General features: G+C 40.2%; 2 protein-coding genes across 2 annotated transcripts; both read right to left on the bottom strand.

Annotated features, from left to right (window-relative positions):
- Positions 1-1,143: 1,143 nt before the first annotated feature.
- V2A60_010064 (uncharacterized protein) lies at positions 1,144-1,893 on the bottom strand (the record flags this gene model as incomplete). Its single annotated transcript, XM_083261325.1, has 1 exon — positions 1,144-1,893. One exon carries the CDS (start codon positions 1,891-1,893, stop codon positions 1,144-1,146), a length of 750 nt encoding a protein of 249 aa, XP_083117451.1.
- Positions 1,894-8,343: 6,450 nt separating this feature from the next.
- On the bottom strand, positions 8,344-9,804 carry V2A60_010063 (uncharacterized protein; the record flags this gene model as incomplete). Its single annotated transcript, XM_083261324.1, has 1 exon — positions 8,344-9,804. One exon carries the CDS (start codon positions 9,802-9,804, stop codon positions 8,344-8,346), a length of 1,461 nt encoding a protein of 486 aa, XP_083117450.1.
- Between the last annotated feature and the right edge of the window lie 9,097 nt (positions 9,805-18,901).

Raw genomic sequence — 18,901 nt, 5'->3', positions numbered from 1 at the left:
AATTATATATAGTCTATATATAACAAAGTATTATTTACTTATATAACTAGTATAATAGAAAAAAGAGAAAATAAGAAAATTTAAAGTATAAAATTTAAGCTACTAGATTATAAGAGTATAGCTTATAATATAATTATATATTAGAGCTAAAGCTAGATATAGTACTCTATAGACAAGAGTAAATTTTAGCCTTTATAATATTATTAGTATAGAAGATATATAAAATATCTTATTATGATATACTATATGCGTAGAAGATACTTGCTTCTGAAAGACCTGATAAGTACTGCAAGCGACGTGCCCTTTGTCTACCTGAACGAGCTGGTATACCTGGGCGGCGCTCCGCACGCGAAGCTCATTGACTCTACATTGAAAAGACTGGCCTAGCTCCTAATAAATCACGCGTCTAGCTAATGCAAGTATGTAGGTAGTAAAATGTCTCTTCCGAAAGCTTTCCCACGGTCGTCACGACGAAGACCCGTGCAAGCTATGATGCGAAGACTTCAGGCCCGCCAACTCGCTCCTCAACGCCATAGTTAGGAGTTTACGTGCGCTACGTTGGTCGAGTACACCATTACGCCCGTCGTGGTAGCTACTTCCGAGCAGGCCGAGCTGCGAGCCGAGGAGCTAGACGACTTGGAAGATGTCTTTCCGCATGTACGGCAAGAGGCAGAGGATGGATTCATCAAGGCAGAGGATGGATTCATCAAGGTAGAGTGGCATACGGCGTGTGTGTGTGTGTCCTGGCACCGTACTGGCGGCCGCTTCTTCGGGCCCCTAAGTAGGTAACCGGAAAGCTGTAGACCAGGCAGCGCGTGGCAAGCGCGGGTGGAACTGCTCGGCGAGGAGGAGAGGTCCGACATGTAGACGTCTGATAGACCCGAAGACGGCCGAGATAGAGACGCGGGTGCTAAAACGGAGACTTAATACGATAACTATTTCGTATATATACAAGTTAATAAGACCAAGTTTTCCACAAAGCCTAGATTGAAACTCTGATCAGATTGCTAGCTAAATCTTGTAGTTTAGGCACTCGACAGGCCACAAGTAGATAGAGCTCTCCGACATGAGATGCCGCGTCAAGTGAAAACGGTATCTATACCGCTCCTGCCACCTGTCGCGCACAACGACTCCATACGACGCTTAGACCAACTTACCGTCTGACTTTGCGTGATGTGCCTCTCTTAGTTCTTTGACGTAGGCCCGCCGATCCTCCAATTTTCTTTCAATCATGCGTGACGCCCCAACGCCCCAATAATGGCAGAACACGTCGTCGAAAATCTGCAACTCGGGATGATCCGTGTTAAACATGGGCTGTATGTGCCTATTGAAAAGATTGTACATGGCCTTTGAATCTCGGACAGCGTGAAAGAACCAGAAGCTCCCCTTTTGCCACGTCTGCCGTTGCATATCTGCCTGCCACGACGACCCGTTGCGTCTGGATTCCTCGTCCTCATACACCGCTAGATATTCTTCGAGCGTCTCTTTGTACTCTTGAAAGTGGCTTGCTTCCTTGAAACCGTCGACCATCCTAGATGTGAGCCAGAATGGAGGGGTTTGCATCTCAACAGGCAAGGTGCTTGCCCATTCCAAGTCGATGATTGTCTTGATATTCCACTTCTCATCCACAAAAATGTTGTTTGGGTGCAGATCGCTCAACGTAAGATAAAACGGGCCTTGTCGGTATTTAGGGTCCAGGAACAGATGCATGACTGCTCGTAGGCCAGTGAGAGCAGCCATCTGTCTTTGGCCATCTTCATAATCCTCCATTGAATTTGGCTGGTGTCGTAGCTTGGAATCTTGGAGTGATAACAAGTCCGACAGGTACGACTCTACCTCGCGGTAGGTCCGCTGGCGAGGAATCTCTGAAGGAATACCAGCATTCTCTACCATATGCATGTATAAATTCAGGGGCCGATTCCGAATCAGGATAGTGCTGTTGTCAGGTTGAAGCGAGAAGGAGCCGATTTCTTTTTGTTCAATGCTGCTCATAGACACAGCAATACGCGCGAGCCCGCGAAAGAGGTTATCTTTACAGCTTTTGTCTCGACAATGCTTATTCCATGTCCACGAAAGACTCTCTCCTTCGGCCTTGCTGATGATAAGAAACCCGGACGGAAGGCTGTGGCGTGCTGAACTGGCCACATGCTGTATGGGCTTGGGCCAGCCAAGTAGCATCGCAAACATCCGTTTGAGCTGCCGTGGAATCCTTTTCCACCAGGACGCCAGATCGGGAGCCGTATACTGAAGAGGAAACTGAGTGTCAGCCTAGTCTGAGAGCACGAAGATTGATATACTACAGGCAACCATACTATTGAGCCATCAGGTAATCCAAAGGCGTGTAATTGGGGGGTCGGCACGTCTGGACAAAATTCATGCAGCCACAGATAGGTTCCAATTTCGGTGCGTAGCTTTTCTTCCGCGTTACCAGGGAAATGCTTTTCCCCTATCCGGTGTAAAAAAGGGAGGCGCAAATACACATCCTGGTGCGGCAGGCGGACGAGAACTGCGACGTTGAAGCTACCAAATCCCCAGAGCTCCGACGGAACGACGCGGCATTCCGAAACCCCAAATAGTTTACAGATCAGAGCCTCAATCTGGCGTGTCTGGGTTTTTATGAATGCGTAAACATCCTCTTTCAGCCTCGCGTAGTGCATCGACACCAACTTGTTGTCTTCGCTCTCGATAGCAGCCACTAGGGAAGGCGTATCGCTCAACGTGGTGTCGCTTTGCTCTGGCATTGCTTCTCCGGGTATTGCTCCAGGCGGCTTGCAATCCATCATGAACCGGCACCGTTGGTTCTGTGAGATTCCATGCTCTTGCCCAGATTTCTCGGTTGCCTGGCAGGTTGTAATGCCCTTTGCCCCTGAGGGCCTGACAATGAGTTGCCAAAGACAACCAAATACGAGAGATTCTGGACTAAAGTGGGCCAAGAGAGGTACCTTAGCCAGCGCTTTATCTAGTAAAGTTACCTCTTTATACATGTGCCACACAGAGCTACCCTACATGTTACATGTGCGCAGCCAATTTTGGCTGCCGGCATACTTAAGATCGCTACCACCACTACTACTAATAGATTGCAAGAATCAACCATCTACTCGTGACTTCTGACCACATGCTGTGCTGTCAGGATTGACGTGCTGCCAGCTATTTCCAGCCTCAAAGCCCACATGTACGCCTGCTTGGCCTGTTAGTACAAGACGGATGCTGCTAGCGGCGGCAACGATCGTCGGCGCCCTCCACCATGGCGTGTGCCTAGTCGTTGGGCTAAAAAAATTTAGACTACTTACCGCTCTCTCCCGCTTACGGTTGGCGCCTTGGTGGTGCACATGTAGCGGCGGTACTTGTGTGCCGCCATTGAATCTCTTCTTCTTATTCTCGAGGGCCTGCCTCTGTGGCGTCCAAGTGGAAATGGAAGGCGGCAGTATTGTAGACGATGATGATTTAGAGAGCGTGGGAGAGGTCGAAGAAGCCTAGCCAACGCCAGATGGCCAGCGTAGTAAGTAGCTGTGAGGTGAGGACGCTGAGATTGAGTGGGTTGCCTAGGTGCGTTGGGAGATGTGTGGTTGCGCTAGTAATTTGCTCCGACTTGGCGTCGTCGTTGGACGTCCTGGTAGTTTTGCAGGACCCGTGCTGAGGAGCTTGTCCGCAGGCATTATTGCTAGGTTGGATAATGGTCAATAGGCTGTTTCATGTGTGGGCCGAGTATTGTATCGGCCGAGTGCTGAGATGTGACTCTATCGCGATGAGACGGAGCAGGAAAAGAATGCAAGTGGGCAGTTGGTTAACATATCTGGCTAAATTGCCAAGAGACATAAAATGAAACATCTCGAGTCTATAGATATCGAGCGTTGGGACTATGAGACCTTTGCTTTCTCGTTGCACGTAAAAAATACGTGAAAAGACTGGTTGAGAATTTGTAAAAGGCTTGCCAGCTCGTTCTTTCGCTTGTTGAGGTCGTCAATGATGAAGACCAGGTGCTCTTCTCGCGCAACGCGAAGACTATGCCAAGTTCAGAAAAGAATATTGAATAAGCAAGACTCTTTCTCTCTCTCTCTCTCCTCACGTCGCATAAAAGAAAAAAGAAACCTCCAACGCATTACAAGGCAAGAGCGGACTTACTCTTCATCTGTTAGAGCTGCCGGTATCAGCAGCAGAATGCCGTATCCAAAGGCAGCTATCAGCTTTGCCCATGGCTTGCCGCATTTCCTCCATGTTTGGACCTTGTTGAGCCGTGTCTGCATGGAGTCGAATGCCGAGTGGTGAGCGGTGGCGGCTGACGGAATGAGATGTGCGAAACAGTGGGCAACCATGGACCTGGTACTGCCTTTGGGTATCACAGTCTTGCTTCTCAATTGCCTGTACCAACAGAAGAAGTCTTGCGTGTGACTCTGGGCATAATCGTATGATTGGAAAAAATGTGCCATGGCGATTCTTCTCCAGATACGGCAGTGCTGTTCACCAAACCAGGTGTGTTCGATAGCCTGACAGAGCCTGGGAATCGATTGTAGAAGCAACGGCCCAGTAATCCTCTGGTCTAGCCAAGACGAAAGCATACTTGGATTGATTACTGACAATACAGGATCGCTGATTTCGCTCATGGTCGAGGCGTATCGAATAGCGAAAGCAATGCAGCTGTCATCTGCAATCATTGCAGCCTTTTCTGTGAGAGTCATTCTCTTCGAATGTCTAGAAATTGATCCCTTGCGTTTCCTAGACATGGGCTGCGGAGCTGCGATTGACCCAGTATCGGCATGCCCTCTCTGGTGAAGTGGCGTGGCTTGATCCACCGCTATATGCGCCGTTGGAGGCACCGGTACTTGGCCTGATTCCCGAAAAGTTTCAGTCATGTCGGGGACTTCCCGGCCAGTCGATTGTACCGATTCGATAGAACTGGTAACCGAGTCCAACGGAAGCTGGACATTGTCTGCCGGTATGTGAGATCCCATTGCCAAAAGCTCCAAGCAGTGGTAAGTTGTTAGCGCGAGAAGTGCAGCGTCGCAGGTTGGTCAGCAACGCGATGAATAGGTAGAGACTGCTTACCTCGTCGGTCTCCGGGGTCGGGTACGAATAGGTAAATACATCATCTTCAACTTGTCGATTCAAGATGTAGATATTAATCAACGGTTCTGGGCGGAAGCGGGAATGCTGGGATGAATCACCCCACCACTTACTTACCTGACTCGGATTGTAATGGAGCGAATGCTGGCTCAGATGATGAGACGATACCGTCAGGCTTTAGCGAAGCGTCCCTTTCGAGATATTGCAATCTCTCCAAAATTCTCTGGTTTTCACTCTTGATTTGGCGTGCGGACGGTGTTGTCTGCAGCGATGAAATGGACGAATGAAGCTGATCGATGCAGGAATGTATCTCGTTATACATGCCTTGTACGGATACACGAAGCACTTGTTGACTAGCTTGTCCATTAGAGCCATGCCCTGAACTTTTCATGGCGAAATTGGGTGCCGAATATTGTCGCGAGCTGCGGTTGCTGGACTCAACCAGTATCAAGCATGTTGAGCGGCGGCAACGCCTGCCGAAGTACACGAACGCTACATTTGGGGGTTGCCTTTGTGTCGGGGCATTTATTCTGCGTAACTAATAATAAAATTCGCCTTGGCATTGTACACTCTACTCTCTACCCGCCCGAACCCCTCTCCAACCAAGAACCACCTACTCCTCGACCATGGCACAGCGCGGGGGGCGCATATCTGTTCCGCATCGACCGAATCAGGATCGATAACGCCATGGTTGACGCCTCCCGCTGGATTCAACGATAGCTATTACTCAGTACCTGCCTGCCTGTCTCTGTAACTACTGTTTGCTTCCGTTCCACCTTTTCGCTTCTGCTATGAGACACATGCATCATCTGCATAGTACTATACCAAAAGTGCTTCACGCCCCCAAAGTCCCCAGGGCAATTTGAGCAACTGCAACTCACGGAGATGGGCAGCCGCAGCGCAAGTACCATCCCAGTTCCGGGCATAAGCTCGTCCGTCAGGCCAGGCGCACGCCCCAATGGACCAGAGAGGGCTCATTCAGCCTCTCTCAAAGTACTCTTGTCTAGTCTATGGCTGGCAGATGGAACTCACCGAGGCCTTGCCGATAAATTCAAGTCGATAGGTTTGTAGTTGGTAGCCAAGTAGCTCAGTCTAGCTCACTCGGCCTATCGGCCAGTTGGTCCACTTGATGCCCGGAAGCCCCTTCCGCAGCCGCGACATGATGGCACTATTAGAGTAGGATCACCACTAACCACAAACTAGTACGCAGCGACCCGGAAGAATCCACTGCGTGGTTTTTGCGATTGGTTTACCGTTCCGCGTCCCCATTTTCCCCTTCGCCTCCGCGGGCCGTCGAGTAAAGCTCCCCGCGATTCATGCATGTAACGGTCAACCAAATCTTGGCGCGCCCGGCGGCTGCCTTTGGCGTCCATTGTCAAAGAAGACCTGCCAACCTCATTTCCTGAACAGGGCACAGCTTCTGCATTCCTTGAGCACAGTTTCTTGAATAGTACACCTTCGCAGCTCACGAATTTTTCACCTTGAGTTTCAGAAACCTCACGCATCACCATTTGACTGGCTCACATGTTGGCGTTCCAACGAGAATGCAAGGATGTTGCAGCCTTATTGCGACCATGACGATACAGCATGGCTGAAGCAAGTAAGTGGACACGGACTACGGTCTAAAATAGAGAACAAGGAGAAGAGGAATTATTCATCAAATTCATTGGCTTGGTGTGTTGTTGATTAATCTAAATTATGTTGGTGGAGATAAGTCCTCTTTTGCCACCTATTTGGACCTACCAAAACCCCCCTATTACAATGCTCCCCCGGGACAACGTGGTGATGTCCCATCACCGTAAACGAAGATGAAGAATAAATACAAATATAACCTTAATGTGCCCTTCCTGGTATAACGAAAATGCCATGAAGAATTGATCACATCTCCAAAGCCCATTCGAAATACGGCAAGCCACTCCAACACCTCATTCCCCTTCTCCATTCATCACTCCGTTCTATCCATCATGCCCCGTTCTGTCTTGCCGCGCTCGTCCCTTGTCCTCTCGCTCTCTTCCATAGTTGTCTTCCATGACTTCCACGCTTCCATCCTCCCATCCCATTGGGGCCATGTCCCAGCTGTTCAGACGAGATGGTTTCAGGTCGCACATTACCTGTGGCGTGGCCAACTGGACAAATGACTAATCCCCCCGCACAGCACACATAGAATGTACGACCGTACATATTATAAAATCCTATGATAGTATTTACGATGCCCCCAAAAAAGATCTCGAATACGTACGCGAGCTTATTTATTTATTATATATAGCTATTTATAGTTCTTACAGAGATATTGCCGCTAGCTTTATGCCGCCTACTCGCCAAGCCGCCAAGCTTATCCTTCTCATCGAGGGAGGATTATATAACAATCTGATCGACCTAGACTCGAGTAATAGCAGGGCGAAGGACTATCTAATTAAGCTTCATTAAGTAACGTAAGAGCTTTCTTCCTAAAATTCCTTCCCTTACCTAGCTAGCAAAGTAGTTAGCTAAGTCGCCTAGCTATAGAGGTATTATAGAATAAATAGCTAGTGCCTTCTCGTAGTATTCTAGGTTAGTAGTAGAAGTATACTTTATATAAATATATAAGGCCTCTCTTATAAAGCGAAGACTAGCTATAATATGATTAATTCTTTTATATATAATGTTATAAATATATTAATAAGTTATAACTTACGACCGTATGTGTGTAGAAAAATTTCCTAAATTAGTCATTTGGCCAGTTGGCCACGCCACAGCTAATGTGCGACCGTACACGGACCCTCGCGCGCGCAGAATATTTTTCCTCGAGCTGCAGTGTACTTTCATCAGGCTCCCAGCCCCGCAGGCAGGCCATTCCCCCTCGTACGTCCGTAATGGGAAACCCGGCGAGAGTTCTTGGCCGCATACATGCCCAAGTCGCACGTATCACGCAGCCTATTTCATGATTCGTGAGAGCAAAGGGGCTGATGTGATATTTTGATGCCGAGGCCTTATACGCAAGCTTGCTTTTTGCCCGATGCGAAATGAGAGCGATCCTTCAGTGCATTCGATGCAGTCATTCTCCTTTACGGGATAGCTACTGCAACCACCGTCATGAATACTGGAAACAGCCCTCTCCACCTTCTTCCCCGCGCCCCTTCCATCTATATGCAGCATCATACGTGCTTGGTCTGCTGATGAGCAAAGGTGGGGAAGTCGACTGCGCAGTCGCCGGCACAGAATGCGTTACATTTCAGGACGTCTGAGGAAATGACATAGATGCTTGCCATTTCGTGGCACCAACTATAGCATGTGGTTCAAGAACTAGCCGACTGATCGATTGCCATCTTGCAATCGGGCTATTTCGAGTAGCAGCCGGTAGAAGTATATACTCATATCAATCTCGCGAAATGCCCGGATGAACCATTTTTGGCCGTTTTCGGCGATTCTCCTTGAATGTTCACGCCCAGCTTCGGTTTGCGTGAGATATTGCACCAGCTCCGGTAGCTCTTCCATGCCCTGGCTCACAGGAATATAGTGAACCCAAGGTTTGAGCCTGTCATCGTGCCACTCTCGCAGCAGAGTCTGCTTGAGTGGCGCGGAGTTCGATGCCAATAGCTTGTAGTAGCGTCCGCTTATACCGTTTCCATCAAGATCGAACGTAAGCTTGAAGCGCATGGCTTCGTCCTTATCCGCCCATGACTTCATGTCAAAGTAAGAGCGCTGCTCCCGACAGTCCTGGCTTTTACATTGGAAAACGCGCGTGAAAGCCACATCATAGAGTCGACTGTTCCAATATCGGGATACGCTTCGCTTCAGCTGGCCATAGGCATTTTTGAGGTAGAAATGCTCGGTTCTCTTCTGGTTCTGTGCAAATTCCACGAATCTTTGACGGTGATACTGATTCCATCGGCCCTCGGCGGAGAACGCTCCAGATGTTGACCCTGCCCAATAGAGCTTGTTGCTCTTTTGATCCCACGGAATGTCATGAGAGCCAGCATACTTGAACTCGGACTCGATGTAGGCGGCGCTCGGGTATAGAATGTCGTGCATTGTAGAAGGTGAGCCCGTCGACAGAATCGGCGCAAAGCCTTCTATCAGGCGAAACGACGTTGGGCTCTGAAACAAGCCATGCATCTCCCGATACTCTGCATGCTGGCAGAGATCCATCATGCTCGTGACGTTGTTCACAAATGGTATACCATGTTTTGGTTCGCTCGAGGTCACAGCGGCAGTCGGGCAGAATCTGGTGATATTGTCCCAGGTCGAAACATGCGACATGGAGCGCAAGGCTAGCGAGTCGTCTTCAGCAGTGCCAGAGGTGAACAAGGATCTTGGCTCATCGAGATGATTGACAAGGAGTTCCACGTCGGGAATTTCTCTGTCCACATTTGCAAGTAGGTTTTGAACCAGCAACGACGTGTGGCGGTCAAAACTTCGATGAGGATGAGTGCATCTTACTTGCCGGTCTCCGCCGGAAATCTTGCAGTGCCAAACTTCAGCATCTTCATGCTTCAGTACCTCACTCATTGCCTTTTTAATTTGCGCGGGACTGCGTTTCCATAGTGGAGACACAGAGTGAATAATAGAGTCAAATTCGTCAATGAGTGGCGAGTCATATGCGGCGGCGAACTCGTACCAGTGCTTGAAGCCGGGCGGAGGCTCCATACCGTATCTGCGTCGATATTCCGCTTCGGCTTCAAGTAGAGAACTAGATTGCCGTTGAAGTATACTATTGAACTCGGAGATTGAACGTTCAACAAGTTGGCCAGCGGGATGCGGCATTGCCGGACCGTAATTGGGGATGAGGGACTGCCCGTTGTATATGGCTATCTCATTGGCAGTAAACGGTACCAAAGGCAATGCAAATAGCAACCAAATCAATGATTTACTGCGTCCTCCTCCAGGTGCATACTGTGTCAAGTGAAACACAGTTAGGAGGGCCCCCAACAGATGGAGCACGTTTTTGCTTCCAAATGTTTCCCGAAACGGATTGCGACGAGCAAACAAGCTGAAATTTTGTATAGAGGGGACGATCATCCACGACATGGACCTTCTCTATGATATGTCAGCACACTATTGGGATTGGTTTGCTCTCTAGACTCACAGCACGCAGTGAAGAGCACCAGAAGACGGCCTTTGCAGCACCCTCCAAGACAGCAGCAGAAATTTTGCATGGTACAAGTCCAAGGAAGGCGGATTGAATCCCCAACGTGACAAAAAGAGCTACAAGAACACGTGGCACAATTAAAGAGATATCGAGCTCTAAATCAAGTGGAGATGGTGCCCTGTATCTTGCCACATCGCGGGGCAGGAGGCAGCCGAGAGCAACAAATGAGCCGATCAAGGCTGCAGCTGAGAGTAAAAGCTCGAGAGTAGAACTAGGAGATAAGCTGTAAATCGTGGCCATGGAGACAACAGCATTTCCCCAGACAGTATTGGCGAGGCCATTGCGGGAGATATCTGACGAATCGGCAGAATAGTAAAGCCTAGGTTGACCCCGTTGTTCAAGCAAAAATAGCAAAGTGCTCAGCAACGGCTGTTTTAGGGAACAAGTTAGATCACTCGTCTTGTCAAGATGTCAGCGCGATAAACCCCGCTTACCAGTAGACCGACTGCTCGATTCTCGGCTCTGCTGAAGGATTGAACAGCAATTCCCGCTGCGAATGCGCAAGCGATCCAGCCAATGTTGCGCGTGCTGCCGCCGACCAGTGGAGGAGTGCCGTCGGATGGCAAGAGTTTGGGCGCAGAGCGGCGCCATCGAAGCAGAAATGGGAGAATGGACCAACAGACTATATCGGACGGAATTTGAGAAGAGCACGTGCCGATCTTGGATGCCGTCCACGAAGCAAGTGCCGCGACGGCGGTCGACCAGACTGCCCTTCTGTGGTCATAAAGGTCGGACTGCCACATTGTACAGGGCGATTGCGAGCTGACCGCTCGATTCCAGAAATGGCTCCTAAGGGCTGTTCTTAATGGGAGCTTTGATCAGGTGAGGGACTATAGATGATTAATTCGTCGGAAGGGCATGACGTCGATCGATAAGGGCTCAGATGCTGGTTGATGAAGGCATCTTTCTTCATGTGTGCCTGGACTGGGACGGCTCGCTGTTACGAACGCTACAGCACGCGGGGAGCTAGGCCGAACTGACGGGGGTCAGGTAGGACAGCACCCAGGATAAGACATAGAGTCACGTAACTAGGGAAGTAATCGATAGATCACCTACCGATCATCACGACTAGTAATCGATAGATAGTTAGATAATTAGAATAATTATAGTCTATAATAGAGAGATAGATAAGTACTTAAGGAGGAAGTATTCCCATAGCTAGGTAGTCTAGATCTTTATTAATTAATCTAAGTAATAGTTCTACTATTAAGAGTTAATTTCTTAACGGACTTATAAGCCTATAATACTATTATAAATTACTTATTAGCTACCCTATAGCTATTTAACCTAACTTACTTCCTAAGAAATAGACCTATCTATAACTTAGATTTAAGCTACTATTATATTTTAATTAATCCTATTTAGTAAGTTACCTTAAAACCTTAAGTAGTATTTACCTTCACGATATTAACTATAAGTAGAGCTATTACTAATCCTAGTTAGGCTATATAAGCTATACGCTAGTAGATTAAAGCTATAACTACCTAGATCTAGGTACTCTAGGTAAATAATAATAGAGGAGGAGCCCTTACCCTTCCTAAATTCCTTAAACCTAAACTATTTAATAGGATAAAAGGAGATATATAAACCTTCCTTACTTAAGCTAAAGCCTACCTTCGTATTAATACTACTATCGCTAACTCTACTACGTAGATTCTCTATATTAGTAACCTCCTTACTAGTAAGGCGATAGAATAGTAGGAACCTACTCTTAGAGACTTCCTTAATAATAAAATACTAGACGACGAAACTACTTATATTTTCTAAGATTATAATAATTTCGAGGAATTACTCTAGATTACTTTTAGAGACCCTAACAAGATTTAAACTATAATACATAAGCTTAAGGTACTATAATAGACTAGTTCTACCTAGTACCTTATACGTGAGTTTAAACATATCTTAGCTTATCTTAACTAGGATAATAAAAGTATAATAGAATATCTCTATAATATACTATATAAAAAAATAAAGGATAAGATTATAAAGTATAATTAACCTAATACCTTTAACGAATTTACTAGTAAGATTATTAAAGTTAATAACTAACTCTATACTAGGTAACTTAAATAAAATAGATATAATAATCGATAGAGTAATTAGCTATAATAAAACTAAGCTAATATTAGTAGACGACGAGGGGGATCTATAGCCTATAGATTTTACCTAGGCCTAATAGAACTTAATATAGTAAATAAGAAAACCTTTAAATATTATAATTATAGGAAACTAGGATATATAGCTAATAAATATAAAGCTCTAAAGAAACTATAGAAGCTAGTAATAGAAGGAAGAAATATTAGTATAGCTAGTAAGGAACTACCTATATAAAATATTAGTATAGCTAATAGCGAAGTCTACTATTTACTAGATAACTATAAATATAATCTTATATCTATAAATAATACTATTAATAAAGATAAAGATTAGGAATTTAGAACTTAGCTTATATATAAGAATTAAGGGGGAGAAGCTACTCCTAACTTTAAGATAGGAGAGGAGTACTATACTATTATAAAAGAGGATTAATAAGGAAATAGAAGACCTAACTAAGTAGTAATAGCTAGATTTAATATAATAGATCTAGCTATACTTATAGTACTATTAGATAAGTATATATATATTATACTATATACTAGTCTAAAGTATCTAGAAATTAGTTATACTTATTACGATTATGTGATTATTTCCTAGGCTTTATACCTATACTATATTTATATATAATATCTCTAGAAGAAACTTAATTATTAATAATTTCCTAAGTAAACCCTTTACTAAGCCCTTTATAAAGAAGATAAACTTAGATACTAGATAATCTAGTAAAGAATATAAGAATTCCTTATCCTAGAAAGGAATAATAGATTATACTTTACTAAGGATAAAAACGCTTATACTATCTATACTATAACCTTAAGATATAAGGATAGAGGAAATAGTATAATTATAAGGCGTTTACCTAGCCTAAACCTAATTAGTAAAAATAATAGACTAACTAACTATCGCTAAAGCTCTAAAGAAGAAAGAATAGAGAGAGCTATAACTCTTCTTACTATTTAGAGGAGACCTAAAGGGAAGAAGTTAAGAAATAATAGCTATTATTACTAGTAAGACTAACTCTTCGATAGGGATCTAGCTAATCCCTATATACTATAAATATTAGTAATACTACTTACCTTATAATTAATATCCTAATTAAAGGAACTAAGCTTAAGGTAATAATAGATAGTAAAGTATAAGGAAATTTTATCTTACTAAATCTCGTTAATAAATTATAATTACTTTAGAATAAAAAGAATAAGCCTTATTAACTTATAACTATAGAAGGAGGAGTAGTTAAGTATAGCTATAGAGTTATAGATTAGGAAACTACATAACTTCCTATCTCTATATAAGGCCATAACTACTCTCTTACCTTAGATATTATAGAGATCTTAAAATATAACGTTATATTAGGGATACCCTAGTTACGAGTAAGTAATCCCTAAGTTAATTAGAGAATAAGCTAACTCTAATAGGATATGCTAGGATATAATTATAGTAGGAAGAGTAGCTATAGAAAGGTACCTTTACTAAATTATAATAGACCTCTAGGAATATATATAATTACTAGAGAGTTAAAAGCTAAGATAATAGAGATTCCTAAGGAATACTTAAAGTATAGTAAGCTATTTAGTAATAAGTTAGAAATAGGACTATTAGAGTATTTACGCTAGGACTATAAGATTAAACTCTAGCCTAATACTAAACTAACGTTTAATAAGATATATCCCTAGAACCCTAAGTAGGACATAGTACTTAAGGAGTATCTAGAGGAAATATTATAAAAGGGATATATAAGACTATTAGAGTCCCTAGTAAGATACCTAGTCCTATAGGTACTAAAGAAGAATAGAAAGTTATAACTATATATTAACTATTAACTACTTAATAAGATTATAATTAAGAATTAATATCTATTATTACTTATAGTAGAAATATAAGATAAAGTTAAAAAAGTAAAATACTTTATTATATTTAACTTAAAAAGAACTTATAATCTTATATAAATAAAAGAAGGCTATAAGTAGATAATAGTATTTAAGACTACTAAAGGATACTATAAATACCTAGTAATACCTTTTAGGCTTACTAATATACTAGTAATATTCTAGACTATAATTAATATAATCTTATATAAGTAAATTAGAGTATTTATTATAGTTTACCTTAATAATATCCTTATCTACTTAAATATACTTAAGGAGTATAAGTAATATATATATAAGGTACTTTAAACCCTATAAGATAATAAACTCCTAATAGAAGTAGCTAAATATAAGTTCTATTAGAGTAGTATATAATTCCTAGGATTTATTATTATCTATAGAGAGGTATAGATATATTAAGATAAGATTAAAGTAATTAAGGAATAGCTAATATTAATAAACGTTAAAGATATAAGAGTATTTACTATATTTATAAACTTTTATTAAAAATTCTTAAAAGGATATAGAGATATATTATAACCTCTTACTAACCTAATTAAGAAAGATATTAAATTTAAGTAGATAGAAAAGGAAGAAAAATCCTTTACTACGATTAAAGAACTTATTATATAAGAACCTATAATAAAAATACCTAATCTAGAGAGACCTTATAAAGTCAAAACTAATACCTTAGACTATACCCTTAGTAGATAGCTCGGATAACGAGATAACGAAGGAAGATTATACCTAGTTACCTTCTTCTTATAGAAACTCTACAGACCTAAACTAAACTATAGTATTTATAATAAAGAACTTATAGCTATTATTTAGTACTTTAAGGAATAGAGATATTATCTCGTAGGAGTAAAATATAAGATTAAAGTCTATACTAATTATAAAAACCTTATATTATTTTTAACTATAAAAGACCTAAATAAAAGGTAAATTAGATAGTATAAAACCCTTATAGATTATAATTTTAAGATTATATACTATAAAGGATCTAAAAATAGAAGAGTAAACGCGCTTAGCTAAAGAGAGAACTTAAAATTAGAAGAATAAGTAGATAACATACCCTTATTACGTACTACTAAGGATAAGAACCTTATACTAAGTACCTAAGAAATTAATATTACTTAGTAGGTAAAGCTAGATAAAATATAAATATAATAAATTATATTATATAGTAAAAATAATAATTACTTAGATAATTAAGAGATAAAAACGTACTTATATAAGGAAGTAGGAAGCTTCTTATATAATAAATAGTAATATATCCCTAGTATACTTTAAGAGTAACTTATTAGAGAAATACATAAATATCTATTATATAGATATTAGGGTATAGGGAAAATAATTAGTTAACTAAGGAGATTATATAATTTTCCTAAAAGTAGAAAAATAGTATAGTAAGTTATAAATAAATACGATATTTACTAGAAAGTAAAGGTAGTATAATATACTTCTTATAGTAAACTATAGCTAATACTACTACCTAAAAGAGTATAGTAAATAGTTATAATAGATTTTATTATTAAACTACTAAAATCTAAAGAACTAATAATAGGAGTTACTTATAATAGTATCCTAGTTATAGTAAATAAACTTATAAAATACGCTTACTATATTCCTTATATAGAATCTAGTAATATAAAAGATCTAGTATATATATTTTTTAAGATAGTTATCGTATAGTATAGTTTACTAATATAACTTATATTAGACTAAGATAAATTATTTATATTAAACTTCTAGAAATACCTAATAGAAATAATAAAGATTAAGTAAGGCTTATCTACGGTATTCTACCTATAGTTAGATAAATAGATAAAAATCTTAAACTAAGTTCTTAAATAGTACCTATAAAGCTATATTAACTACTAATAAAACGATTAAGTAGAATAGCTACTATTTATATAATAGGCTTATAATAGCTTAGAAAACGAGAATATAAAGATATTACTATTTAAGGTAAACTATAGATTTAACCCTATTATTAAAATATATATAGCATATAGTATATATACGCTAATAGCTATAGTATATATAGTAATAATTACTAAAATATAAAAATACTTATAGTAAGAATAGATATTTCTATAAAATCGAATAAAATATTATATAAATAAAAAGAGATTACTAGTACTAATCCTAGAGGAGGGAGATAAAGTTTACCTTATCTACAAAAACATTAAGATAAAATAACCTAGTAATAAACTTAACTAGAAGAAAATTAGACTATTCCTTATTAAACAAAAAATATTAGACACTAACTATAAACTATCCTTACTAAAAGGAATATAAATCTATCCTATATTTTATATATTACTATTAGAAAAAGTATTAGATAATTCTATACTCGCTATAAGAATTATAGTAGAAAATATAAATAAATACGAAGTTAAGGAGATACTTAGGGCATAAGGAAATATAAAAAATTATTATTATCTCGTTAAATAAAAGAGATACCTAAACTCTAAAAATACCTAGGAACTAATTAAGAACCTCACGAACTACTTAACTCTACTTAAATAGTTCTATTCCTAAGGAATATATCCTAATTAATCGTATAAGTACTATCTAACGACTTAATACTAAACTTAGTATCTAAAGAATAAACTAGAGTAGGATCTAAATCCTTAGAAAGAGTAGGAAGGACCCCTATAGCCTTCTAAAGCTATTCTACTTCCTCCTATTCTATACACTCTAGTTCTTCGATATTATTAATATTATGCGCGATCGTATATATTATTTTCTTAAACTATAATTTCTTTTATTTTCGAAGGCAAAGGACCTTTTCCTCTACTTCTTCTAACTCGCGCTCTAGCTTAAGATACTAGTTAGTAATATTTCGTAACTAAGTAGGAGTTACCCCTTAGACGTTATATCGTGATAAGTTTAAACGGATATACTTAGTATATCGAGAAGAATCTAAAGGAGAAACCTAGTATTACGTGATGCTATGGTTTTTATAGGTAGTATAGGAAGGCATTATCTAGAGGAAAGGACTCGTAAGGATAGCCGCTAGGAGATCGTTACGATAAAGGGTAGACGCCTAAGAGGCTTTTATTTTCTACTTAGAAATACGATTAGTAGGCATAATAATATATAATAATAAAAGGAGGAAAAAATGCCTATTACTTAGTTAGCCTATTTTAATAGCCTTAAGGATAAGACTAAAGGAGGAGGGGCATTATGTTATGAATGCTATAGTACGCGGGGAGCTAGGCCAAACTAACGGGGGTTAGGTAGGATAGTACCTAGGATAAGATATAGAGTTATATAACTAGGGAAGTAATCGATAGATTACCTACTAATTATTATGACTAGTGATCGATAGATAGTTAGATAATTAGAATAATCATAGTCTATAATAGAGAGATAGATAGGTACTTAAGGAGGAAGTATTCCTATAGCTAGGTAGTCTAGATCTCTATTAATTAATCTAAGTAATAGTTCTACTATTAAGAGTTAATCTCTTAATGGACTTATAAGCCTACGATACTACTATAAACTACTTATTAGCTACCCTATAGCTATTTAACCTAACTTACTTCCTAAGAAATAGACCTATCTGTGACTTAGATTTAAGCTACCGTTATACTCGCCCTGTCTAACCCCGTGGTTTCAGGACGCTCATAATGCTAGGCTCGTACCTTGGTTGCTTATTATAGTAGGTAATAGTTAATATCGGTAATTTATTAATTTAAGAATTAATTTCTCTTTAAGCTTTAATTTTATATTTAATAATAGAAAATACATATATAGCTTAATATTAATAAGCTATTATTAAATAATTATATATATTCTATTTAATTAATAAGTTAGCTTTGTTCTTATAAAATTCTATAGTTAAAAAGTTTAAGTCTAGAAAATTATACTTAACTATTTAATAATTATATTTAATATTTTTATACTTTAAAATCTAAATTTATTTAACAATAAATTAGTTAGATTTATTTAAGATTATATTTTTAAGTTATAGAATTCTCTCTAAAACAGAATATTTCTTAGACTTATTTTATATTCTTTCTTTTCTTAGTTATTTATATATAAGAGTTATTAAAAGAATGTTTTTTGCTATATCTACTTTGCGATGGTGAATATTTTGCCCTCCCGCACCCTCTTTCGAGATAGGGGGTGTGTGGCACATGTAGTCGTCTAAAATGATGAATTGAGTCGTTATCGAGGCGACATCATTATCAAATATAACCAAAAGGACGCCAATTAAGAAAACACAAATATCAATTGGCGGATCTATCGATCTCTCTCGTAAAATGGCACATTTTACAATACTTTATGTGTCAAGGCTGTGAGACCTATAGAGAGTTTACCAACCAACTTAAATTTGTGGCACTGCCTATCACTTCTAGCCGACTGGCTTGCTGTCTAGATAGACGTAGGGGCGGCCACTAAACATAACTTCTCATTAGTTTGAACAGCTGATCTAGGATTCTACTTACTCTTACGAACTTCGAGACTTAATCCCCTATACCCCTTGCCACCCTTCGCCCCCATCGCCAGCCGGTATTCCACTTACACAACAGGATCAGCACAGTTGCGGAGAAACCCCACCAAGTCATGGTTGCTCCCAACTGGAATAACGCGGCGCTCATTGGTCAAGCATCATTGCCAATACTTTTGCCGCCGCAGATACTTGTACATTCTTTCTTAATAACGACCCCTTTTCTATTGCCTTTCTTCGTCTTCTTTAAAATCCTGCGGCATTCAGGTTACAGTGAAGCTA

This window comes from Cordyceps javanica, chromosome 7 (genome assembly GCF_051103115.1).
Source record: "Cordyceps javanica chromosome 7, complete sequence".
Taxonomy (NCBI): Eukaryota; Fungi; Ascomycota; class Sordariomycetes; order Hypocreales; family Cordycipitaceae; genus Cordyceps; species Cordyceps javanica.
This window is presented reverse-complemented; position numbering and strand designations above follow the sequence as displayed.